We start from the raw sequence: 26495 nt of genomic DNA, 5'->3' as shown, positions 1-26495 counted from the left end.
GAAGAAGTATCAGCAAATGTTAACGCAGACACTACTGGAGCAGCGAACTGCATTTTCAACCTTGCACTTCAGATCGAATTGTTTTTGAGCCCCAAACGAATGGAAATTAATAGCAGGATATCTGAAATCTTGTATCAGAGTTAAAGGTCTACCTCGTTGTTGGATTAAATATAAGAATAGAAAGAAACGGAATGAATAATGGAGAAGGAACAAAGGTAAATTGGAGCCCAGTTAGATAAAGAAAGAGACGCAAAGGAAGATTGAATTAAGAGAAAAGAAAAGGACTTAAAACAATAATTAAATGTAAAAACATTAACTTGTAACAATCTTTAGGAAGAACTTACAAGCTTCAGTAATGAGCCTCCAAGGTTTTAATTGTTCTCTGAATTTGGGTAGCTCATTAGCACCATAAGTCACTTGACCAGGATGCTTGAATGTGAAATTCTGACAAACTTAAATGTTACCACTGAGATTATTCTGTTGCTCCCTTCCCACCAACTTTTTAATACTCAGAATCTTGGCAATGCAGATAGAGGCCATTCAGCTGTCGAGTCTGCACTAACCCTCCAAAGAGCATCCCACCTAGGTCTGTTCCCCCATCCATGGCTAATCCACCTAACTTGCAGATTTTTGGACTGTGGGAAGAAACCAGAGCACCAAAAGCAAACTCACACATACATGGGGAGACCATGTAAACTCCACACAAACAGGGTTGGAATTGAACCTTGGTCCCTGGCATTATAGTACAGTAGTACTAACCACTGAGTCACTGTGCCACCCTTTATTCATGAACAGATTAATGGTGACATCTTGATTTTATGAGGCTAAGGGCAAATCATGCCCATCGTATATCTCAACTTTGTGACAAATTTACAAATAGCGTAGAATTTTATGGCCACTGCAGAGTGCTCATTCACCAGCTGGAAAGATGCTAGCAATTGCTGCTGCCATATTGGAATCCCCAGAAGATAAATGAAAGGGGGTGATACACCAGTATGGAGAATCCAGTGATTGGAGGTAGGGAGGACATTGTGGTGGTCCAGGTATAGGCAGGGTAGGGTAGACCTTGACTGTCAGTTTGTGGTGAAGGGGCTTGGCATAGGTCACAGGATACCAGATTGGGAGAAATATCCTCTGACCCTGCAGGGAGGCAGCCATGATATGGCTGGTGACCTTAGTACATGGCATACAACGGACCTTGATACTTATAGTGTGCAAGAACCAGAGAGCTAAGACTCTTACGTGCTCATAAATTGGCTGTCCTTGACCTTTCCTGATCCAAGCGTTATCAGAAGCAAGTTAGAAAGACAATAGGCCTGCCTTTCTCATTTTATACACTTCCAACAATTCCCAGGCTGCTGCTGAGTGGAAAGAGTTGAGGATGGGGGGCATTAAAGTCTGCCCTAACATTGTGAAATGGCTACTCTCAGCAATTGTTGGGCTATTTATGCTACATCGCTATTATAGATAAACATTGTAAACATTGTACTCTTGAAAGTATCCCCTGTTCTTAGGCCAATTGACCAAATGCAATCATATTTCATTACACACCATTTTCATTAAATGCAGTAAAAAAAAAACAAGGAAAGTCATTTCTGATATCATCAACATGGCATCAGGCATTGACAGTTTCTCAAGGAGCTTGCATGTTTTATAAAATATTACTTTGGAGTTTTACTAATGATTGTAGTAGGGTGCGACTAATGCATGTCTAGGTAAGAACTGTCTTTTTTTAAAAAAGAAGTTTTCTAAATCGTGTCAAAAATTATTTAGTGCACATTCAAAATTATATGATTTGAAAACTCCTCTGAATAAGAAAGAAATATTAGTGCACATATGTGAAAATGCGAACAATATATTTCACAATCAATAAAATATGAGTGAAGCATATCAAGGAGCACCCAGTTTTCAGTCTAGCAGGAACAAATATTTGCTGTAGTAATGGGAGTGCAGTCAGTAATGGGTTTAATAATCAAGAAGCGAGTTAGTATAACAACTATCTTTTCTGAAATTTTAAAGCAGAGCTGTCACTTTACCAAAGGAAAACCCTCAATTCAGTATGACTCAGAGAAAGCCCATCCACGTAGATTAAACCACATTTACTACAGGAAACCACTGGAGGATAGATTGCATTGCTTAAATTGATACACACAAAGAATTACTAGTGGCAAACAAGAGTTAAATCATATGAATTTGTGCATATTACTGCTCCAATGTTGAATAAACTAAAATTACAGTGTCCCTTTTTGACATTTGTACTAGTCTATCACTGAAATATGGAATCATTTAACATGTTTGAATCTCTATCACTTCTTCTATGAGTTATGCATATTTTGTAGATGGCCCAAGTTCCTTTTTTTTTAAGTTATTGAGTCATACAGTAGGCCGTCGCCAGAAGCAAATTCAGTAGTCTGGAGCTTGTATGGCAACATACCAAAGAATTTAGAAATCTAATCACAGAGAACCCATCAAACATGGCAGAGTAGACTTCAACTCATCAAATGGGAAGTGTGTGAAGACAAGTCAGACAGAACCTGTTGCATGATTTGATCAGGAATTACACTTCAATATGTGCCTGGCAGTGCAGAAATACTCATTTTAACAGATGTAATTGAGTTGGGCAAGGGACACTGTAACTTAAAATACAACATAGGAGTTAATGAATTAGAAAGAAGTGGTGAACAAATGTGAAAACACTCCTTGAAAGAAGACACGGTGGAACAGGTGGAGGTAAGTGTGAAAGATATGTGCACCATTTATTCATGTATTGCTATGGGATTTTATTGATTACAGCATCAACATATTTGGTGTTCACATTGAAATTAGAGACACAAAAGGAAACAGAGGGCTAACAACTTATCTATAGGAAGTCTACTTCACTAACTCAATGCTTCAGATGCACTCAGTGACTAGTTTAGTACAGACAATGAAAGTTTTAAAACTGCTGCTTGAAATTCATTCCTCCAGTCTCACCTTTACTCTTCATATAACAATAAACTAACCTCCACATCAAATCTTACACACCACTGATAATATATGTTAGCCTGAACTTGTTTGCTCACTCCTATCTTTCTCAATACAATCACTTCACTTTTTCTTTGCTGCTTTTTCCTGTTCAACTTGTACTTCTTCGTCCTCAGGGATGAAAACACTTACAGTAAAGTCGCCTGTTTCAGTGCCGTATTTGTTTTTTACGAGGATGCTGTATTTGCCAGAGTCTGTGGTTCTGACATCGGTGATAGTGAAGGAAGCAAATTTTCCTGAGTCAAACTTCAGTATTAGATGAGCGTCACCTAGCAGTTCTCTATCATTCTTCAGCCAGGAAACTGTAGGCACAGGTTCTCCCCAGACATTACAAGTAAGATTAAGTGACTAAAAAAGAAATAAGAAAACAATATGTTTCCTCAACAATTCCAAAAACAGCCATTAGAGAACAAAATTAAGTTACTTCAGACTCCAAAATATCTTATTTGTTCCAGCATGTGATTTCACCCACTTAAACAGAAATTAGATTTTTGGAATTAGCTGTAAAGGTTTTCAGTTGATCACTCAAACTCAAAACAGATTACATAATTTCTATGATCAGTAATAACAATAAAACCTTTAAAAATTTTGCCACCAAATTATTAGATGAGTTTTTTTTAATTGTGAAAAGGGTGTAGGACAACATCATAATCGCCAGCTAACAATCTGGCAGCATTTACCTTCCTTAAAATGAAAGAAAAACATGGTGGATGTTATATTTACAGCATTTATAGTTTCAGTAAGCTACAGTTTTTAGTTACCTTTCCTTCTTGAATTGTAACAACATCAGGCAAACCTCCGATAACACGAGCACGATCTATCAGAGAGAAAAATAAATTCTCTTAGATCTGACACAAAAGTACATCTTAAAGTGTTAATATTAAAATTACATAATTACTTACAAAGAGGAGTACTATAGAAACTCAGCATGGACAGTAACAAACAGTAGAAAATGCAAGCTTCATTCCCATTCTCCACTGTGTCATTTTAGAGAGAACATGTGGGCATCAGATGCTTTTCCAATGTTGAACAATGAAATGTTGGGTGGCAAGTCAATCATAATCCATCCTTATATTCCCAAAGGGGTATCTCAGAAAGAAATTGCAAAGCTACAGATATATCATTGAAGTGATCTTGCTGAATAGTAGAATAAACTCAAGAGCTAGATGGTCTTCTGTTCCTATTTATGGTTCAGCAAAATTGTTGCATCGTAGTGAGGTTTGAGAAGATTTGTAGCTCAGGTTGAGGTTCTGGATGTAGGTTTGCTCGCTGAGCGGGAAGGTTCATTTCCAGACATTTCATCACCCTACTAGGTAACATCTTCAGTGGGCCTCCAGGCGAAGAATCATGAAATGTGCCTAACCTGGACGCCCACTGAAAATGTTACCTAGTAGGGTGATGAAACATCTAGAAATGAAGCTTCCAGCTCAGTGAGCAAACCTTCATCCAGAAATTGTTGCACCTTATAGAAAATAATCAAACTTATACCTTCATAAAAGATGGAAATTTTAAGTGCATCTATATCATTTATCTAATCAGTTCACTAATTAATACTATAATTTAAATATATTAAAATATTCATGATTTCTTTATAAAATATCTGACGACATGATACTCACTTTTTTCAGCAATTGCTGCCTGTCTGTTTATTAAAGATGAGAAAAAAGTGAAAAATAAATTAAGGCAAATGTGTTAATCTGCATTGAAATAATTATATACATACACACTGATAATTATAAATATATTTTGATAACATCATAATTGTGACTCCATAAACATAAATCTCTGCTTGACTTTTCTACTAAAAATAGAACTCCATTAAGAGACACATGAAAAGCTATTATTGGCGCAATGTCTCTTCTCTGTGTCTGATGAATGCAGAAACGTCTGAGACATATTTTAAAAAATTAGACAAATATAGTAACAAATTATATTTCCATGAGGTGACTATAATTGTTTAACTGACTTATGGTTATTACTTATTTACTGTAGTGCAAGATCCATGTTAAACCACTAAAAAAGTGTTCACTGCTTCTCCAATGACACTGATCACATTGTACAAGAGGTAGGTTCAAAATGGTATATTCACATGGTCATTTTAACCTCTTGGAAATATTTGAATCATCTAAAAAAAAATCCAAACATTTCATTTTTTTCTTTCCCATAATTAGCCTTGGGTTTTGATGTTTATTTTCACCTGACCTCATAGACTATATTGTGCCTGTAGGCTATGGAGTATTTTAAAGTCATAGACATGGCATCACAACTATATGCAACAAGTTAGATAAACCAATAATCCTTTTCCTGTCTGATGTTTTGCATGCTCATGTGAATAGATTATTGAAACAGACCGGGATGGTTGAATGCTCAATCTCTGGTACATGTTGTACTAGCTCATTTAAGCATGGGCATCATTATAAGTGCTAAGATTAGGAAGTGCAAAGTTGTGTTGATTCAAACTACCATTTCACATCAATTATTGAAAAAACATGCACATGGTCACCTGATGGGCTCAGAACCAAATAACTTATGGAAAGTGAATAATGTGAGTTGCAAATTTAGAATTGTGCATAGTTGTTCTAAATGCCTTCACATCTCTACCCTTCCAATGCCCCACTGCACATCCATTGTCAATCATTTTTAAAAAAAAGTCAGGGAACATGCTTTCCCCCCACATTTTGAATTTGTATGTGGAAAATTGGTATGCAGCACTTCTAAGACGTACTGTCGCCTCCTTCAAATACACAGCTGCAAATCAATCCGGCTGGAATAAAGTAATGGAGAATTTATATAACCTGCTGTTCAGCACTGCCTGTGGGCCCAGTGGAAATGATGTGCTGCAAGATGGGGGTTCTGATTCCTACAGTTAGAAGCGCTACTTTGTTGAATCACTTTGCTTCTGTGTCAAAGAACACAAGTGAAAAGCTGAACCATAACTGAGAGAGTAGTGCAACTTCTCCGACATGCTGCAGTCTCTCAAAATATTTTAAAAGTGCAGGAAAGGCTCCTGATGTCTTGGCCAATATATACTTCTCAAGCAATACATGAAGCAAGTTGCCACATCATTTACCTCTTTGCTGTTCATCAGAGCAGCATATATTGGCTGTTGGATTTCCTTATAATTACACTTCCAATGATTACACTTAAGAAATTTTTGCCTATAAAATACTTCTGGCTGTCCTGAGGATGTGGAAGGTGCTATATAAATGCAAGTTTACTCTTGCTTGGTTACCCTGTCCAGCAGGGTATCTGCTTGTTGTGACCAGACATTACATCCTGGGTGTGTTCGTTTCCAACATTTTCAGGACGTGAAAGAGTTTTATGTGCTTATTAAGGCTGGATGGGTGGTGGTGTCCTCTGGCTATCAGATGCTGGAACACAAGTTTTCCCATTGTTTCCGTGAATACTTGTGAAAAGTTGGAACATTAGCTATGTAGGTCTGAGTGGTCATTGCTATACTACAAACATAGATGAATTGATGGAATGGTTTAATAACTTCTAAAACAGTTAAATGAAAATGTGTTCTGAAGTGCAGAAGATACAAAAATTGCCATAGGCCAAAATGATAGACTGCTTCACTGAGGTGTTCCTAACATCAACAAAATGACACTAAAAACTGGCATTATATCACCACCTACAGGAAAGCTAGTGTGCTTCCAATTAAACCTGTTGGACTATAACATGGTGTTGTGTGATTTTTAACTTTGTACACCCCAGTCCAACACCGGCATCTACAAATCATAAATACAGGAAAAATAGGTAATACAGGTAAACTTAATGGAAAATCTTGTTAAGATCTTTTAATATATTTTCAATGTGTTAAGAAAAAGAACACTATAACCTATTCAACATTTTTAAGTTGCGTTAGATATTGGCTTAAACTCTACGAAGTGTCTATTTATATGTAAATCTGATAGGGCCTAAACTCACACATTAGAAAATGAAGTGCTGAAGGCAGCCAGCATACGTAGAGTCATAATCCAGCAAGTAATCAATATCTTTAGGATGGATTGGAGAAAGATTTTTTAAATGCGTAAACATTGCACATAAACAATTTTTAGTAAAACCAGTATACTTACTTCAGCCTCTGGAATTCTGCAAAGGCTTCATCAAAAACTTTAAAGAAGAGAGACGTTAGTTGGATAAATATGTAGCAAACTAGTTCACTAACTATGTTGTAACAAAAGCCATTGCAATTCCTGGTGGATACAAAACTTTGTATGATTTTCATTTCTATTGATGAAAATGTGCTTGTCAATCTGCAATGTCAATGTAACACTCTGGCACCAAATCATAGGTCTACCCTAATATGTTTACTTTATTAATGCTGCTACTGTCAAATTTCATTTGTCTTCACAGATCCTACCTCTGATTTAATAACTGAAAGAAAATAGTTCAGTTCCATAACGCTGCACTAATTCATCATGAAATTATCATATCAACGTCATGCCTACATGACCAAAAGATCAGGGGAAAGCTGAAATAATTAGACAGAGGTACTTCAATTTAAGCACTTCCCTGAAAAAAAAACACTATTCTCATTGAAAGCTATATCTTTATACAGCTGATTATAGAGCAAAGACATTAAAACAAGACATTTATGTATTTTAAGCAGCAGAAAGCCAGATGTCACAGAAAAATCTGTGAGTAATATAATCAACAAAATGGGGTGGGGGGAGGCAGGCTCAAATAACCGAATTGCCTCCTCTTAGTTCTGATGCTCCTCATCTTGCTGGATATGCTGATAAGCCTCACAAACAAAGGAATTTGAAACATATGGCACAGTATGTAGTGTGTGAGAAGCAACAAAGAGTTATATCTTAACAGAGGTCTACACTTGGCATTAATTATGGTGGTTTACTGTGCTAGTCATAAACAACTAAACCTCCCTTAATAAAATGTTTAAAAATGCCATTTCCACACATTTTAAACAACATTTAATTTTTTTTCTGAATGCACAATGTTAGTTTTAACACATTCTGTGGGTGGGATTGCTAAATGATAACCCAGATGACATAAATATGAAACAAGTAGTGTTCAAAGCTCCGCAGTTATTAATGTTAATATTGAATGTTCTTACTTAATTTGCATGGCAATTAGAAGCTTCCTGAGCAGACCTCAATCCCAACTATAAAGACTTGTCCTGTATCTATTTGATAATTACATGCTTCATGTTCATAATCTCCAAATGTGAAATGTCCACCAGAAATACATTGAGATTGATTACAAAACATTTTCCTTCAAAACTTTGCAAACATCAGGAAGAGGAAACATTCCTTTTAACAACAGAACTCAAGTCAAAAAAGCTATGTTGGGTGTGGCAGTAAGCACCTTACTCCCAGTTATTCATCTCAACTACCATCACATCATCGTTCAGATATTAAGGTGATACATGGTACAGACACCTGCCATTAATGTGCAAAGATTCCTGAATCTGATATATGAGGAATATTCTACAATTACAGACGAGTCGACATTTATTCAAGACCTGCTGCCCAAAGTCCTCCCCTTAAACTGCTGCGTTGGCATAATCTCACGATGGACCAATAGGAACACTTTATTACAATATTCAAATAACTATGCTGGAAGTTGATCTGTTTTTCTTACCTGTCCCTGATAGTTCAACTGATTTTTTGTGTCCGGCTTTTCCATCAAAGAGTTCAAGAGTGTATTGGCCTTTATCCTTTTCAGTGGGTTCATTAATCTGCAGCCAGAGCTGCTCTCCTGTAACACCACTCTTTACCCTGTCTGTGGATGCAAGCTTTGTGTCTCTGGAGAAAGACAACAGGCATTTTAAAACTATCTAAACTTTAGGATGTGATTCATTTCCAACTGTCTCACATCTAATAAAATGAGTTCCAATAACAAGCACAAAGCTTCCTACCTCTATATCCTTTCTCTGTAAAACTAAGTACTGTTACAAGAAAGGGCTAGGTTTTATGAGTTTCATTTCCAGGGAGTGAGTTGGACATGGAAGTCAGCACCTCCAGTTTACTTTACTCCCAATTTTCTAGTGCCAAATATATAGAAGAAAGTTCTCTCTTACTTGTGATACCAGATGATCTTCAAATCGTCCAGGTAGTAAGTAACAAAAGAGTAGATTCTGATACCATGCTCTGTACTCTGTACCTTCAGATCTGTTGCAGTCTGAGCTGTAATGTTAGCAGAACCATTCAGTTCCAATACCCAATTAGTAATCACTAGAAAGTGTTGAAGATATAGTGCAAGGCTTTCTGTTCAGAATACTCACCAGCTGCACGGCAAACTTCACTTATCACATCACCGAAAGCTGAAACATTAAGGTTAAACAAGCTTGATAAAGCTGATTTTGTGGCTACAATGACATTGTGTCTTACAGTTAAAGTTACAGTTACCCTTAATTTCATGATTTTCCTGCTTCACATTTTGCTTCTTGATAATAATTCTCTCCTCTCTACCACTTCTCTGCATACCATTCAATGTCTAAATGTTAATTAGCTCATCAGGGCATTTCCAGTGTGAAGCAGCATTCATAAATGCCACCAGTTCAAAAGTATTAGGCCTGCAGGTAAGAAATTTGGGAGGCATGGTGGCTCAGTGGTTTGCACTACTGCCTCAAAGTGCCAGGAACCTGGGTTTGATTCCCACCTCAGGTGACTGTCTGTGTTGAGTTTCTCCCTGTGTCTGCGTGGGTTTCCTCCGGGTGCTCCGCTTTCCTCCTACAGTCCAAAGATGTGCAGGTTAGGTGAATTGGCCATGCTAAATTGCCCATAGTGTTAGGTACAGAGGTAAATGTAGGGGAATGAGTCTGGGTGCGTTGCTTTTCAGAGAGTTGGTGTGGACTTGTTGGGCCAAAAGGCTTGTTTCCATACTGTAGGGAATCTAATCTAAAATTTGTATTTGTTTTAATGACTATCTTTCAATTGCACATTTCTGTAAACATCAGGCCATTTGCCCCTTTTTCTCAGCCCCTTGGTCTCTGGAAGAGGTAAAATTGCCATAGTCTTACCAGACCAGAAGACTGCTCTATTTAAAAAAAGGATGGCTTAGTCTGAGGGTCAGCATGCCTCAGGTGAGGGGGGAATCTTTCGATGTGACCTCAGCTGGTGTGGGAGTTCAACCCATGCTGTTGGCATCACTTTGCATTATAAACCAGCCACCTAGCCAACTGAGATTGTGATGCCAGTTGTATGGGTTCACTTCTTGCACTGGCTGAAGTTATGTGAATGACTGTCCTTCTCAATTTCTCCTCTCTTTCAAGGCGTGGTGACCCTCGGGTTAAACCATTACCAGTTGTCTCTCTCTAACAGTCCATAAGACAATAGCCACTTTACCTTAGACCTACAAAGCAATGTGGTGAAGGATACAAAGAGGGCCAATCTTTGCACACATTTAAAAACACTCATTTACAAAAATGCACGGCACAGGAATATAAGTGAAACCCCATTTAATGCCCACTACCCACACTCAATTAAAATCAATTGGGATACGAGTGACAGATTCCTTTCTCTCTTGAAATAAAGTTTATATACACAGCCACTATTTAAAACTAATTAAATCAATGATCTCTATATTCTGTACTATGCATTACATTGCTAGACACTCTTCTTGGTCTTGTAACAATTTTTTCATATATGCATTTCTTTCACAACACAACACCATCAGTTGATATGGATTGAATTTAATTTTAGGAATTCTTTTCTCTGTAGCATTTGATTTCAACCAGCAATGTCAATTCATAACCTTTCCAGCCAGACGTTTTCTAGAGTCTACATTATCCCACAAGAAATGGTGGTCTACATTTCAATCAGTGGTATATAAACTTCAGTATGTCCATTTTACATAAAGTCTCTTTAAATATTCAATACATTTGAAATGCATCTCCACTGCCTCCACAAGAACCCAGTTTTAACAGCCAGAATGCAGCTAACAACCTTTTTTTAATTTGCTTCCCATGCTAAAGTTTCGTATTTTCCATCCTCACCCATCAGTAATATTATAAACCTGTTGCAGTGGAATATACATCAGGGGACCCGCAAGTGAGCATTGCCAAAAAAGTCCACTCTCGTATTCTGTGGATTACTTAAGAATGCAACCTTAAGAATACCTTTATCTGGATTTATTTTCTTAATGTTTTAATTGCCCCATTAATATTCTGTAGAAATTTTGTGGTGCAGTTGTAGTGATTGTAACGAGCTCACCTGGATGGGCCTCATAGAATATGAGTTCCCTGATTGGAGTCTGTTAATTTTGTCCAATCAGGGAGCCCTGGCTGACAGACATAAATAAGAATGTCAGAGGTTCTGTTCACCCAGAGAGTTAGCTCTTACAGAGAGAAGCCAGACCACTATGCACATATAAATAAAAGGTGACTTGGTGACGTGTTGCCAGCCTCTTTGGAGTTATTTCAGCACCTGTTGTGTTGGGTTTCTGTGTCTGCGCCAGAAGCTCCAGATTCTAGTCCTATTTCAAGACATGATTGGTAAGGAAGATGTATTCTTAATGCAGCTATTGAGTATCAATCTGCAAAATCCTCTAACCTACACCAATGGCAGGCAGGAAGAGCAGGAGAGATTCCTTGTTGGCCAACTGGTGGAAAATAATTGGAATCTCTGACATCAGAATCTATAACTCCATGGCAACAAGCTGCACATAAAACTATATATTGCTACAGCAACCAGGACTTCAGGGATGGGTTTTTTGGCTTAGTTGGCTGAATGGCTGATGTGGCTTGATTGATCCAAACAGCACGAGTTTTGATCCACATGCCGGTTGGGATGGATTCAGGACCTGTCTCCTCACCCTACCAGCAGTGGAGATCATAGCACTCTGAGTCAGGCCTGCCTTCAGATGGGAAGCACAAAAAGAAAATAAAGACATTCTTATTTTAGTTTATTTTATTGCAGTTCTTAAATCCAAATGATTACAGCTAGCATCTGGTCCAGTCTGAGTGATAATTTTGTACAATTACCTTGAATATGAATTACATGCTCCAACTAGGATTATTGCCATAAAGTTATTCCATACTTAATTTGCTTAATATCTAATATATATAAAAGCCTGACTCCCAAATGTAAATTCTACATCAACCTTAATAACACATTTCCCAAATTCTGCAATACAACCTGACAGTGAATTATTAATACCAAGATTATTGAAAGTTTTCATTTTCCTCTATGGTACCAATAATACATTGAACTATCTGGATTTAATATAATGAAACCAACTTACAGGAAATCACATTTCACCAAAACAAAAACAAGGTTGTGACCTAGGCGACAGTCATGTTTATTTAGATTCCATAGTTTTCCTTCTGCACCGACTGCCCCTTCAGGCAGTTTCAGGTACAATTCTTTCTGAAACGTATTGCGCTGCAGAAATGTGGCTTTTATGTTGATTGGTCTCCTCTCCAGTGAATGTGGTCACAGATACTCAAAAATATTTTTAATGTTTCTTGTAATAGTTGTGGGCGGCACGGTGGCACAGTGGTTAGCACTGCTGCCTCACAGCGCCAGAGACCCAGGTTCAATTCCCGCCTCAGCGACTGACTGTGTGGAGTTTGCACGTTCTCCCCGTGTCTGCGTGGGTTTCCTCCGGGTGCTCCGGTTTCCTCCCACAGTCCAAAGATGTGCATGTCAGGTGAATTGGCCATGCTAAATTGCCCGTAGTGTTAGGTAAGGGGTAAATGTAGGGGTATGGGTGGGTTGCGCTTCGGCGGGTCGGTGTGGACTTGTTGGGCCGAAGGGCCTGTTTCCACACTGTAAGTAATCTAATCTGTGTTGCCCAGTAACACTCCAAACAACTAGCAATTAATCTAGCTTTTACATTGTAAGCTCCATAAACAAGAATGTTTTTCAGTACAAATCCACATTTGTGAAAGGTTAACCTTTTTCTGATACCTCAAAACAAACAACAAGCTCTGCCTAACTGTCTAACTCTCCTTTTATGCTTCTTTTAATAGTTGATCCTCAAGTTTATTGATAGTTATCAAAATCTCTTGAGCATGAAAACTTCAGCTTGTGGTTCTTTTGTGAGACTGTTTTGTATCCTTCATTTCATTGTCTAACTAATAAAACTTCAGCCTCTAATTCCACTTGTGTATCCACAGGATCATGAACCATGATCACTCTCTTGTATTACTGGAAGCTCTTTCTTCAGTTCCTGATCAATTTCTGACACAAGTATTACTTCCAGACTTTAAATCACTTTCCAAAATTGTTATGCCACTTGAATAGTTAAACTCCCCTGAAATGTATGTCACCGAATTATCAGCTCTGGGCGATTGCTCTGTGAATATGACAGCTCTGTTATGTGGCTTAACCCTGACATTGCCACTATCTAACTCTTGGTCTATTATATTCTGTTCCTCAGATCACTCATTATCAAACAAAATGAATACTTGTAGCATAAAATATACAATTACTTCTATCAGTTGCTCAGAGTATGAGATTTTGTTATTAATTCTTATTAATTATGACAACCGAACCTTAACAGTTTAATTGCCATATTTGAGAAATATTGTATTTCCACCATGGTTGATTATCTTACCAGGGCCTATCCTTTCCATAATATTCTCCCTGTTGTAGTAAAAAGGTAAAGCAACCATGGTTTTACCAGACTATAGGATTGCTCTAATGACTGGTGGTCATTTAATCTGATGGTCACTATGCTTCAGGCAAAATGAAAGGTTGAGAACGTCCATCCTTCTTGGTAACCTCAGTCGGTACACAAATTGAACCCATGCTGTTGGCATCACCATGTATTACAAATCAGCTATCCAACCAATTGAGCAAAGTACTATTGCAATGCATAAAATCTTTTGAATTAAATTCTGTCTCCGTTGTATAAAGTGCCTCACTGTTCTCAAATTTTCTGCAAAATCTCAATCTTGATGAATGCTCATTTCCCTGAATGTTAAGCATTTAAATGTACAGAAAAAGAAATGGACATCATTATAGTACCTTCCAGAGCAGGGGACTATTGAACAGAACAGAAGATAATTTAGGATTTTCCTTATATTGACAGGGACTACATTGTTCAACCATGTGGAATGGACTTCTTCAATGAATTACCCATGCATGAGGAATTATTAACTTGCAGTCTCATTGATTGGTATAGTTTTATGTAGCATTCCATTGATCACCACAAAATTCCTTTGCTGACAGGATGTCCAGCTGCAGTATTCATGTCAATGATGCTTCTATTTCCACAAGTCTCTGAATCTGTCATTGACAAATTCCCCTTCATCTTCAATCATAAGGTGTGCTGCTGTACTTTCTCTGCTCTTTTGCACTTGTCAATTATTTTGTTCTGAACTTGCATTATTATAGAAGAAATAGATCTGCGCACCAGGTTGATAAAACATAGCATCAAGATATTTTTGCCATTATTCCATACCTTTAGACCCATGCCAACTAACTTGTGAAATTCACATGCCGATGAAAAGCTTATGATAAGACATAGTGAAATCCTTTGATAATATTTGCAGATTTCATTATTTTCTCCTATTAGTAGACTCTTCAGTCCAACCAGATTATGTCAACCATAATCCCAAAAGATTAGTGGTGCTGGAAGAGCACAGCAGTTCAGGCAGCATCCGAGGTGCAGCAAAATTGACGTTTCAGGCAAAAGCCCTTCATCAGGAATAATGAAGGGCTTTTGCCCAAAACGTCGATATTGCTGCTCCTCGGATGCTGCCTGAATTGCTGTGCTCTTCCAGCACCACCAATCCAAAATCTGGTTTCCAGCATCTGCAGTCATTGTTTTTACCTATAATCCCAAAGGAACCTAGTTCATCCGCTTGGCACATATTCTCCAAACATTTCTTATTCATTAACTTATCTAAATACCTTATAAACATTCTAACTTTGTCCATATCTACAACTTCCTCTGGAAGTTCATTCCACGCATGAACCATTCTCTGTGCCCGTCATGTCTTTTTAAAATCTTTTTCCTTTCTACTTAAAATTTTGTCTTGAAATCCCCCACCCTGGAGAAAAGACACCTGCCATTCACCTTATCTATGCCCCTCATGATTTTATAAACTTCTATAAGGTCACCTCTGAACTTCCTATACTCCAGTGAAAAAGGTCCCAGCTTATTCAGCCTTTCCTTATAACTCAAACCCTCCATTCCTGGCAACAGTTTAGTAAATAGTCAAGAGTAATACCCTATAACAGGGAGACCAGAACTGGACACAGGACTCCTGAAGAAGCCTCACCAAAGTACAATCTCAACATAATGACCCAGCTGTTATACTGAGCAATGCAGGCAAGCATGATAAATGCTTTCTTAACCACCCAATCTATATGTGATGCAAATTTCAAAGAATTATGTATTTGAACTCCTAGGTCTCTCTGTTCTACAGCACTACCCAAAGCCCAACTTTTAATTGTATAAGTCTTGCCTTTGTTTGTTTTACCAAAATGCAATACCTTGCATACATCCAAATTAAACTCCGTCTGACACTCTTCAGCTCATTGACCCAATTGATACCTTTAATTCTTGATACCCAACCTCATTCCTTGTCTAATATTATATCAGGAACCTGATGATTTTGTTAAGGGGATTCATTAAAGTCTTGAATGAATAATCTGCAAATCAGCTGACTGCTTGTTTTTAATCATCCCAGTATGTTGATGCCTGTGTCTGTAATCTGGACAGTTTTGAAATTCACAGTTCTCTTCTTTGTGTCAAAGTGGAATGCCTCATTTATTTCATGGAGGAAATGTCTGTTTCCCCAGGATTTTGTTTTAAGGCAGTCAACATTTGATCAAACATTCTTCTCTTCTCTTAATACCAGCTAGAACATGTTTACTGTCCAAATAAAACATCTCAGCAAAATCTAATCAATTAAACATTAGCAACGATCTCCAAATAGAATTTTGTCAATTTGTTATATAATCTGTTAAAATCCATGACTACTCTTTTGTAGAATGACCAATTTTTAAAAAAAAATTATCGAATTATGCCAGGCCCCCTTTAACAAATATTTTGTAAATTTCTTCCAAATAGAAGGCCCAGATTTCCATCACTATCCAACTGGCAAACATCCATTTCACAAAATGCTTTACTTCTGATTATACTGCTTGTGGAAAGACTTGTACCTTGCTTTCTCTTTGAGAGTATCACAATCCATGTCAACATATCCAGTTTATTCAGTCACGGGTCATATGATTCAAACACAGAGAATGTTAAACAGCAATCTTATCCCAATAATTTCAAACTGCTTTTCTGACATTTTCCCTGAAGGTTACTAGTTTTCTGAGAGAAAAGAGAGCTTATTTTACAAAGTTTATAATTAGCACCCAACCCCTGCTACCATTCCATACTGCAGAAAGCCAGTTAGTCCAGGTTGGAACTGAAATCAACTTTGACACACTTTGATACCTTTATTTACATATACGCACCACTTAAACCATTGATCTAATTGTGGTTTTCTCTTATGTTATCATAAGGTGTTGGTTATTTTTATTCTTCTGAAATACTTAGTTTGTTGTTAGTCAACTTCCATGTACACTAGTAGGACCTCTCAAACTTACATGTATTGTCTACGTTATACATTGATTCCCTACAATGTAGAAGCAGGCCATTCAGCCCATCAAGTACACACTGGCCCTCCAAAGAACATCCCAACCAGACTCACCCCCTACTCTATCCATTCATTTACCATGGCCAATCCACCTTAGCCGTACACCTTTGGACTGTGGAAAGAACCCACATAGATATGGGAAGAAAGTACAAACTTCAAACAGACTGTCGCATGGGAGGAGAATTAAGTCCAGATCACTGGCACTGTGAGGCAGCTGTGCTAACCACTGAGCCACTGTGCCACTATTTATGTAGTTGACTGGCTAACTGACTGACCAGCAGATTGGCTTACAAGTGACTGAAAACATCCAACTAATAGGCTGACTGAATGGAGAGAGAATAAGATGGAGACTGTTTCTATTCAAGTATCATGTCATGATGTTATCTGGCTGTTTTAAAGGTATTGCTTCTTTCTGAAACCTGTGCAGTAGTAGAACAACAACCATCACAGTTTCAATCTGTTCCCATTTATAGGAGCTCATGTGAATCCCCAGTTAACGCCCATTACCAGCACACTATTAAATACAACTAAAATAAAAATAATAAAATGGAACTCTTGTGATACAGTGGTAGTGTCCCTATCCCTAGACCAGGAAGCTCAGATTCAAGTCCCTCCTGCTCCAGAGGTGTATAATAACATCCCTGAATAGGTTCATTAGAAAATATCTTTTTGTCGTGCTGTGGAGTCACTGGACCTTGCAAATATTTGTCATGAGCGATGGCACACACACATATATAGTTATTTGAAAAATCATTTTTGTGGTTTTGGTTGCACTTCAGCTGAATGCTCCTGATCTTTGGGCACTTGGTCAGGAGGGCTGTGGGCAGATTGGAAGACCTCCCCATGGGTCTGCTTCATGAGCCTAGCCTGATTGGCTATAAACAGGTCCAGGCAGTGGGCTGTGCACAGGGTCATCTCTGCTAACTATCTGCCCCTTTTCCTCAGTTATGTTTGTGCCTGGGTGTCCTTGGAGAGGAAGCACGCAGTGTCCATCAATGCTCTCAATGCCTGTTGAATTAGAGGGAGGTGGACACCATAGGGGATATAATGCTTTATCTCCCCTTCCAACATCATTTTGATTAGACCCCTTCCCTTTCTCCCTACTTCTTCTTCACTTTTGATGGTTTGCACTACCCTTAACAGGCTTTGTATGCAAATATTTAATTGGCCACATGGGTGATTACTGGTGGTAGTTAAAAGAACAAAAAAAAGTCTTGGTGATTTTGATCATGAGAAAGTCGCTCAGTTGTGCGTGATAGCAATTCTGAATAAAGAAAAAACATAATCTAACTGAAGGAGCTCTTGTGGCACATTGGTAATATCATTGCCTCTGAATAAGGAGGCCTGGGTTCAAATACTACCTCTGCTAACAACTCTGAACAGGTTGTCCAGAAAATACCTACAAATAACAACTCCCTGTCTATGGCATGTCCCCCAGCCACCACTGAAAAATGAGCACATGGTTATAATGTTGCACATGATTGTACTATTTTATCCACAATCTAAATTACTCACAGTGATTGAAAAGGGTTAAATGCTGACCTCCAATCTACTCAATTGTACTGATACTAATATCAATAAATTTGATCCATTTGTCTTTTTACTTTAGGCTGTGTTTTAATGGACCTTTCAAAGGTTTGTTGAAGAAATTTGTCCAATATTCAGATACATTAATAGTCTCTGCCAAACTTACCTTTTTCAAGCAGTCGGAGCGTACTTGAATCTCTTCCCCTGTCATCCTTCAGCACAATTTCATAAACACCAGCGTCCTTCTTTGAAAACTGTTGGTATATTTTAAGTTAGAATATTAGAACAATAGTGTCCGTTTGCGCAAATCATAATTACATTCAACTCTCAGAAGCATTTGCAATTATAGATATGTTTGCTGACCTTCTATGTTCCCACATGAACAAGTATACTGCTCATACTGGATCTCTCTGTGCCCTTTTCATTGCAATGACTTTTCTGAGAAAGTTTATATGAAACATTCCCATAGAACCGCGTTTGTTGCAAAATATGCCCAGTGACATTTTGTTGTGCAACAAATTACTATGCTGATATTTTAGCACACATATTTTGATTTGTCTGCCATGTAAGAGTCTCAGACTCCCTCTGATAATTACCACTTTCTGTTTTCTCCACACCACACCCAGCTGCAGCCTAAACACTGATCAGTTGATTAAATGGCTACAGTGTGATGCAGAATAATGCCAATAGCATGGATTTGCTGGTGTTTATGGAAACTTGCTTTCTGACCTTGTCCCATGCTTAATGTTGATTGGTGTTCCTCAAACTATATAACCAATCATCTCTCGCTTATAGAGGCAGAAACCTGTAGAAACTTGGGACTAGGCTATTCAGCTCTTTGAGCATGAATCACCATCCAATGAGATCATGGTTGATTTTGTTGATGTCTCAGCTTTACTTTCCTGTCTATCCTCACTCCAAAAATCCTTGACTTGCTTGTCTATCTAACATTGCCTTGAATACATACAAATATCCAGTCTCCACGACTTACAAAGGAAGAGAATTCCACATACTTAATAACCTCTAACATAGAAAATAATCTCCACCTTCAATCTATGTCACCAAGTTTGAGTCTCCCAAGCAAGAGAAAACATCTTCTTGACTTCCAACCTATCAAGGCACCTCAGGATCTTATAGTTTTGAAAATCACCTCTGATTCTTTGAAACTCCCAATGGATACAGGTCTAACCCGTTCATCTTTCTTCATGAGATAAACCCTTCATCCCAGGAATGAGCCATATAAACCTTGTCTAAACTGCTTCAAACAGAATTATATTTTCTTTCAGTAAAGGGGTCAAAATTGTACACAGTACTCAATACACAGTTTTAACAAGGCACTGTACAGCTGCAGTAAAACCTCCCTACTTTTACATTCCATTTTGCCTTGCAATGTTCCATTTGCCTTCCTAATGATTTGCTTCGCCTGTATTCCAACTTTTTTGTCAGTTCCCAGGGCATCAACTAAGATTTGCCATCCATTTCCATTTCATTGGTATACAGTACTGCTTTTCTATTTTCCTAAGTGGACCAGTTCATGTTTTCATGAAGTTCCATTTGCAAACTTTTTGCCCACTCAGTTTACTTATCGTTATCTCTTTACAGATACTCTTGGTCCTCTTGACAATTGATGTGCTTACCTATCTTGGGGTCATTGGCCCATATCCTTTATGGACTATGGCTCATTGTGAATCTGATTTCACTGTTACTATTATTCATATTCGGTTACCAGGAGGTAAAAAAATTCTTGAACACCTGCTAATCTTTTCCTTCCGCACGGTGAGAAAGACCTAACCCACAGGTGGCATGCTTATTAATGATGCAGTTAATGCCACTAATGTAATGACATGGAAACTGTGGTGGCATATCAATCATGGCAAAAATGTACCAGTTGTATTGCATAGTACATCATATCTTTGCTTCCTCAATAAGTTAAAATACATGTGGGATAATTTGATTGCAATATTTAGAGAGTGGGGCCACTGTTTGTGCTGTCTGCAAACTAAGTTTGAAGATAGTCAGATTTGGTTTGGAATCGATTGTGCACATTTCCATTTCAATTTTAACTCTATGTCCTCGCACTTCAAGTCCACCAGGGTGTGGTAACCCTATAGCTTCAGGGTAGAATTCTTTCCATCACTTGCAATATGAGCAGCTCTGAGTGAAGCATTATAAATGGCTGAAATCTGGGGGAAGAAACCAAATCATTTTTTTTATTCATTCATGGGATGAGCTCATCGCTGACTAGACCAGAATTTATTGCCCATCCCTAATTGCCCAGAGGGCAGTTAAGAGTCAACCACATTGCTATGTGGTCTGGAGCCACATGTAGGCCAGACCAGGAAAGTTGGGTTTCCTCCCTGAAAGACATGAGTGAACCAGGTGGGTTTTTCCTAAAAGAAAATCAACAATGGATTCACAGTTATTGTTAGAGTCTTAATTCCAGATTATTGTTGAATTCAAATTTCACCATCTGCCCTAGCAGGGTTTGAACCTCAATCCTCAGAACATGACCTGGGTCTCTGGAATCAGCAGTCTCGCGATAATACCACGAGGCTATCATCTCCATGCTTTTGGGAGCTTTATCAGTATTCATGGCCAGTTAGCAGTTCACTCCCAGGTGTCACTATTCAAGGTGTGAGAGAGGTGAAGAATAAGAAGCACATCAAAGCATCTTAAATAGTTATTGCTAATATGGTGGAGGGATTATTAAATGCTTTCAGGGGTCTCCCAAGCCTGGACACTTCCTTAGGTACAACTTCTAGCTATCCATTGATAAGAACACAGATAAGCCAGAAGCTACTATAAATTAAAGAGTTTTAAGAAATCCCAACAGGTCCACTTCTGTCCCTTTGGCATCATAACCTTGTGAGGTGGGTTTTAGATCACAGCTGCTCTTCTGCATGGAGGCCCAATATTCCACGTCTGGTCCAATTTTTACATGATGCTGAGGTTTTCTAGCCATCTTTATTGCTATGTTGCACACCACACGTGAGTTTTCATCTCTTATTGATAGAGTTTTCTCTTCCAAATTTGGTTAAACTAAAGGAGAGGTTTTTTTTGTTTTGACTGAAGCGTTCAGCTTCAATTTCTGCTACAAACAGACAAAGCCTCAGTGATTAAATAAACATTATCTCTGTACCTGTTGAACCAGCAAAGTACACACTCCATCCTTGAAGTCATGCTTCTCATCAAACATTATCTCTCTATCATCCTTGTACCAGATGATTGAGGTCTCTTTTTTAATGTTAGCCACCTAAGTAGAAAGAAAGAAAAATTACATTCGGGGTTGGTTTGATTCATCCCTTATTCTAAATTTTTCAAAAAACGTTGCATTTGGCTTCTCTGTTTGTTAGCGTTCTCTTACCAAATTTGGAACCAAACCATTTTCTCATGATTAATCCTCGATACTGACCCATATTGATTTATGTTTGTATTAGTATTAGTAAGTCTCTAATTTCATACTGTGTTCCAGTTCTCTAAACATAAGTTCGCCTGTAAACTGTGTAAATCCCTGAAAGGCTGACATTACATGATTTGTTTTGGTGAATTTCCATTACAGTTTCCTTTTTCAGACTCCCTAATACATCTACAGGTCTAATTTTCGTAAGCTGTAAATTCACGTGTCCTTAACCTGACAGAGGATTCACTCATTTTCAGAAGCCAGATGACATTGCTTTTTTTGCCTGGTCTCTGACATCTCCGGGGGTGGGTACACATGATGTGCAGAGGTTGAGTGATACTGTTGGGTCAAAGAGAGAAAAGTTCTGTACAGGTGCCTTTTCAATGCAGTTCCTGGAGTTGGGGAGGAAAGAAAAAGTACATTGGCCCCAGAACTGCCAGAACCCTCTTTCCCAGGACCTGAAACCTGTACCTTCTGCCCTGGACTTGATCCTATTGATGCCATCAGACTGATATCCCCCTCTCTCCCTGGGCCCTGAAACCCACTCCACCAACTCCAGACCTAACTCCTGTTTCCTCTACCACATAACGCATTGGCTACTGGACCTGACACCATTTACCAATGTTGGTGCCAACAATACTTACCCCATCCCCATCACTCCCTCCAGAAATCTGACAAGATCTTGCCTCACACTATGGGACCAGACAAATCCCCTACCACAGAGGACCCAATAGCACGCTTTTTCTCCAGAACTGATATCTCCCAACCACCTTGGTTGTCCCTTCGGCACTTTCCTGGCCCGCTTCCCACTTGTCACCCTACTTACCTGGAATCCTACTTACCTGGCACCATACTCATCGGGCACCCCATCACCATACCCTCTAGGCACCCAAATCTCACACTTCTATCTTATGAATTTGGCCTATCACGGGAGCTGTTAAGGAGTTTATCTGTGATGCTGGACATTTAAACCACAGAATAAAGCATCTAGTGCTGTAGAAAGGGGTATGTGGTCTGACTTCCTGTGACTAGCCTGTACTATAAGGGACCTATCAGATTTAAGGTATGCTCTGCATTTATTAAGGAGCCCTGATGAGAATCTCATGTCTGGAATACAGAGTTTTCTTAACATAAAAAAAGCTGTGACACAAACTGACTATGATTGCCAGTCCTTGGAAAAATAGGCCCATGCCTTTCTTGTTGAATACCTATTTTTTCTTTGAGCTGGAAGAATACTTGTTCTGAAGGTATTCTGTAGCTGAGCTCCATGGTTCAATAAAATTTCAAGTCAAGTTTCAATCTGGGATCTGACACATCCTGCATTAACATCAACTGGGATTTTAATACCATCCACAGGGAAACAAATCCCCTTTCTGTCCTGGAACGTCTTCAGGAGAATCGCTAGGGAGGCACTGCTAAAGTACTTATTTTTACATGGTCTTCGAAAGCCCTATGGGTGTGTGGGATTGATGACCAGGGTTGATTAATGCTCTTAGATTTCTGACAGAGCAATTCAGTGTGGATGCCTTTAAAATATGACTCCAGGATATTGGAACGCAGAAAGTCAGCGGGCTTCTGAACTTGCAGCTCAGAAACTTTAGTGTTTTACATGTGTAGCATATGTAATGAGCTGAGAATGTAATCATGTGGGAAAACCAGACATACTCCCAAGTGGAACACCTTTACACCAGTCCCATATTTAGTCTTTAAAACAGAAAATTCCACCCAAGATCTGGCCCTGTTATTGTCTCTTTCTACCAGAGTAAAATGATAGTATTCGCTGACAATGAAATCCAACATTTCCTCTAATGTGCCAATGAAGTCTTTAGATGATTAAAGAAATAAATATTTGGGGACCAGGATCTCAAACCTCAGACTGAGTCAACAGTTTACCAAGCAAGAGTGAAGCCCACACTCTCAGAATCAGAGAGTCATAGAGAAGTACAGCACAGAAATAGACTCATCAGTCCAACTCGCCCATGCCAACTGGATATCCTAAACTAATCTAGTCCCATTTGCCAACACTTGGCCCATGACCCTCGAAACCCTTCCTATTCATATATCCATCCCAATCTCTTTTAAATGTTGTAATTGTACCAGCGTCCATCACTTCCTCTGGCTGCTTATTCCAATCATGCACCATCCTCTATGTGAAAAAGCTGCCCCTTTGGTCTGTTTTATATCTTTTCCCACCTTAAACCTATGCCCTCTAGTTCTGGACTCCTCCACCCCTGGGAAAGATCTTGTCTATTTATCCTATCCATGCCCCTCATGATTTTATAAATCTCTATAAGGTCACCCCTCAGCCTCTGTCGCTCCAGGGAAAACAGCCCTATCCTATTCAGCCTCTCCCAATAGCTCAAATCCTCCAACCCTGGCAACATCCTTGTAAATCTTTTCTGAACCTGTTGTGGAAGAATCACTCAAGATTCTGTAAAATAAATTACCAGGAGATGAAGAAAATCCTTTATGAAATTAAACTTTAATCTGCAAAATCAAAGCTGCGACAGCCAGAAAAATGTCTTCCCCATCTGCCCCCTATCCTTTGTCTCACTGCAGTATATGCAGTTGTTGTTCCCGTGTTTATTGGATAACATTAGCATAACCAATCATACTGGCTTGCTTTGTCTTTCTAAACTAATCATCATCTACCACATTGGTTCCCTACATTACACTTAAACTATCACAGTACACTACCACTATCTGTTACGAGAGCCCTGTAATATGATCCCGGGCAAGCATTACAACACTAAGTTAACTACATAATTGCCAGAGTAACTTCCATAACCCTTTCAAGTTTCACAACATCCTTCCAATAGGAGGGAGACAAGAATTGCCCGCAATATTCCAAAAGTGGCCTCAACCAATGTCCTGTGCAGCTACAACATGACTTCTTAACTCCTGTATTCAATGCTCTGACCAATAAAGGAAAGCATACCAAACACCTTCTTCACCATCATATCTGTCTGTGACTCTACTTTCAAGGATACTTGAACCTGCACTCCAAGTGTCTTTGTTCAGCAACAGTCTCCAGGACCTTACCAGTAAGTGTATAAGTCCTGCCCTGATTTGCCTTTCCAAAATGCAGCACCTCACATTTATCTAAATAAAACTCCATCTGCCAATCCTCGGCCCGTTGGCTCGTCTGATCAACATCCCGTTGTACTCTGAGGTAATTAGATTAGATTAGATTACTTACAGTGTAGAAACAGGCCCTTCGGCCCAACAAGTCCACACCACCCCGCCAAAGCGCAACCACCCATACCCCCACATTTACCCCTTACCTAACACTATGGGCAATTTAGCATGGCCAATTCACCTGACCTGCACATCTTTGGACTGTGGGAGGAAACCGGAGCACCCGGAGGAAACCCACGCAGACACGGGGAGAATGTGCAAACTTCACACAGTCGGTCGCCTGAGGCGGGAATTGAACCCGGGTCTCTGGCGCTGTGAGGCAGCAGTGCTAACCACTGTGCCACCGTGCCGCCCAGTTCTTCTTCACTGTCCACTACATTCCAATTTTTATGTCTTATGTCAAACTTACTAACTATACTTCCTATGTTCATATCCAAATCATTTATATAAATGATGAACGGCAGTGGACTCAGCACTGATCCTTGTGGCACACCACTGGTCACAGGCCTCCAGTCAGAAAATCCAACCCTCCAACACCATCATCTGTCTTCTACCAATTTTGGATCCAAATAACTAGTTCTCTCTAAATTCCATGTGATCTAACCTTGCTAACCAGTCTACCATGAGGAACCTTATCAAATGCCTTACTGAAGTCCATATAGATCATGTCCACTCCTCTGCATCATAAATCCTCTTTGTTACTTCTTCAAAAAGCTCAATTAGTGAGTCATGACTTCCCATGCACAAAGCAATATGATTATTTCTAAACAGTCCTTGCCTTTCCAAATACATGTAAATCCTATCTCTCAGGATTCCCTCCAACAACTTGCCCACCATCAATGTCAGGTTCACCAGTCTATAGTTCCCTGGCTTTTCCTTACCACCGTTCTTAAATAGTGCCACCATGTTAGCTAACCTCCAGTCTTTCAGCATCTCATTTTTGACTATCGATGATACAAATATCTCAGCAAGGGGCCTTCTGATTTGGAGATTTTGACAGTCGACCGCAAGTTCCTCAGAGTACTGGAAAAGAACCACCATTGGTACCTGTAACAAGATCCTCTAAAACCAGGTTCAAGAATGTTGTGTTTTCCTAATTCAACATGCCTAGCACTGAGGCACTAATTATTCCAAACTAGCTCTGCTATGTGAGACTTATCACTTGTGTATCTGGCATCAGCAACAATTATGCATTTGGAACTTGGTGTTGGCAGGACACTCCTAGGAGAGCAGTAGAAAGGCTTTGGAGATCTTCTCAAAGCATCTATGAAGCAATCAAATATTTCTGCTGTCCCTTGGGATACTCTGACTTGTGATCACCAAATGGAGAACATTCACTCAGTAAGGCACTGAACACATCTAGAGACATGGTCGAGAATGCACTGAGCAAAATTAAAGCCTCAAGAAAAACCATCAAATAACTAATTTGTGCCCTTAAAGCACATAGCGGCACGTGCAAGACATGGTGTAGACTTAACATGTCAGAATCATGGAATCAGAGTGGAAGCAAATGAAACTGCAACCTGTTATTTGTTAATTGTTAATCTAAGATTGATAGATTTTTGATGATCAAGGTATAAAAGGATATGGGACAAATGGTTGCAGATCATTCATAATGATACTGAATGGTGGAATAGGCTTGAAGGTTGAAATGCCCATTCCTAATTTTTTAAAATCAATTAGCTGCAAACCAGTGAGAATGATTTCAAACAGCTGGAGGATGCATGTACATTATTGCCCATCATCATGATTATGCTGAGGAGTTCAAAGTTCAGGTAGATGAATCCAAGGAAGAGACTGGTTTGCCCTCACAGCTGAATGCCCAAGATATAATGT

The 26495-nt window shown here is 38.9% G+C and overlaps 1 protein-coding gene across 10 annotated transcripts in view; it reads right to left on the bottom strand.

Annotated features, from left to right (window-relative positions):
• myom1b (myomesin 1b) overlaps positions 1–26495 on the bottom strand; it is a 160050-nt gene that overhangs the window by 25969 nt on the left and 107586 nt on the right. For 8 of the 10 annotated variants that reach the window (XM_043688205.1, XM_043688206.1, XM_043688208.1 and 5 more), the window contains 9 exons: positions 21261–21374; positions 18288–18375; positions 9275–9313; positions 9071–9176; positions 8632–8795; positions 7104–7140; positions 4644–4666; positions 3786–3841; positions 3157–3372 (listed from right to left, as the gene is read on the bottom strand). In XM_043688205.1, coding sequence (XP_043544140.1) covers positions 3157–3372; positions 3786–3841; positions 4644–4666; positions 7104–7140; positions 8632–8795; positions 9071–9176; positions 9275–9313; positions 18288–18375; positions 21261–21374 — 843 coding nt within the window. Of the gene's footprint in view, positions 1–2731; positions 3373–3785; positions 3842–4643; positions 4667–7103; positions 7141–8631; positions 8796–9070; positions 9177–9274; positions 9314–18287; positions 18376–21260; positions 21375–26495 lie in introns of those variants that run through there. The other 2 variants (XM_043688214.1, XM_043688215.1) reach the window with 1 other exon arrangement.

Source organism: Chiloscyllium plagiosum, chromosome 4 (genome assembly GCF_004010195.1).
Source record: "Chiloscyllium plagiosum isolate BGI_BamShark_2017 chromosome 4, ASM401019v2, whole genome shotgun sequence".
Taxonomy (NCBI): domain Eukaryota; kingdom Metazoa; phylum Chordata; class Chondrichthyes; order Orectolobiformes; family Hemiscylliidae; genus Chiloscyllium; species Chiloscyllium plagiosum.
This window is presented reverse-complemented; position numbering and strand designations above follow the sequence as displayed.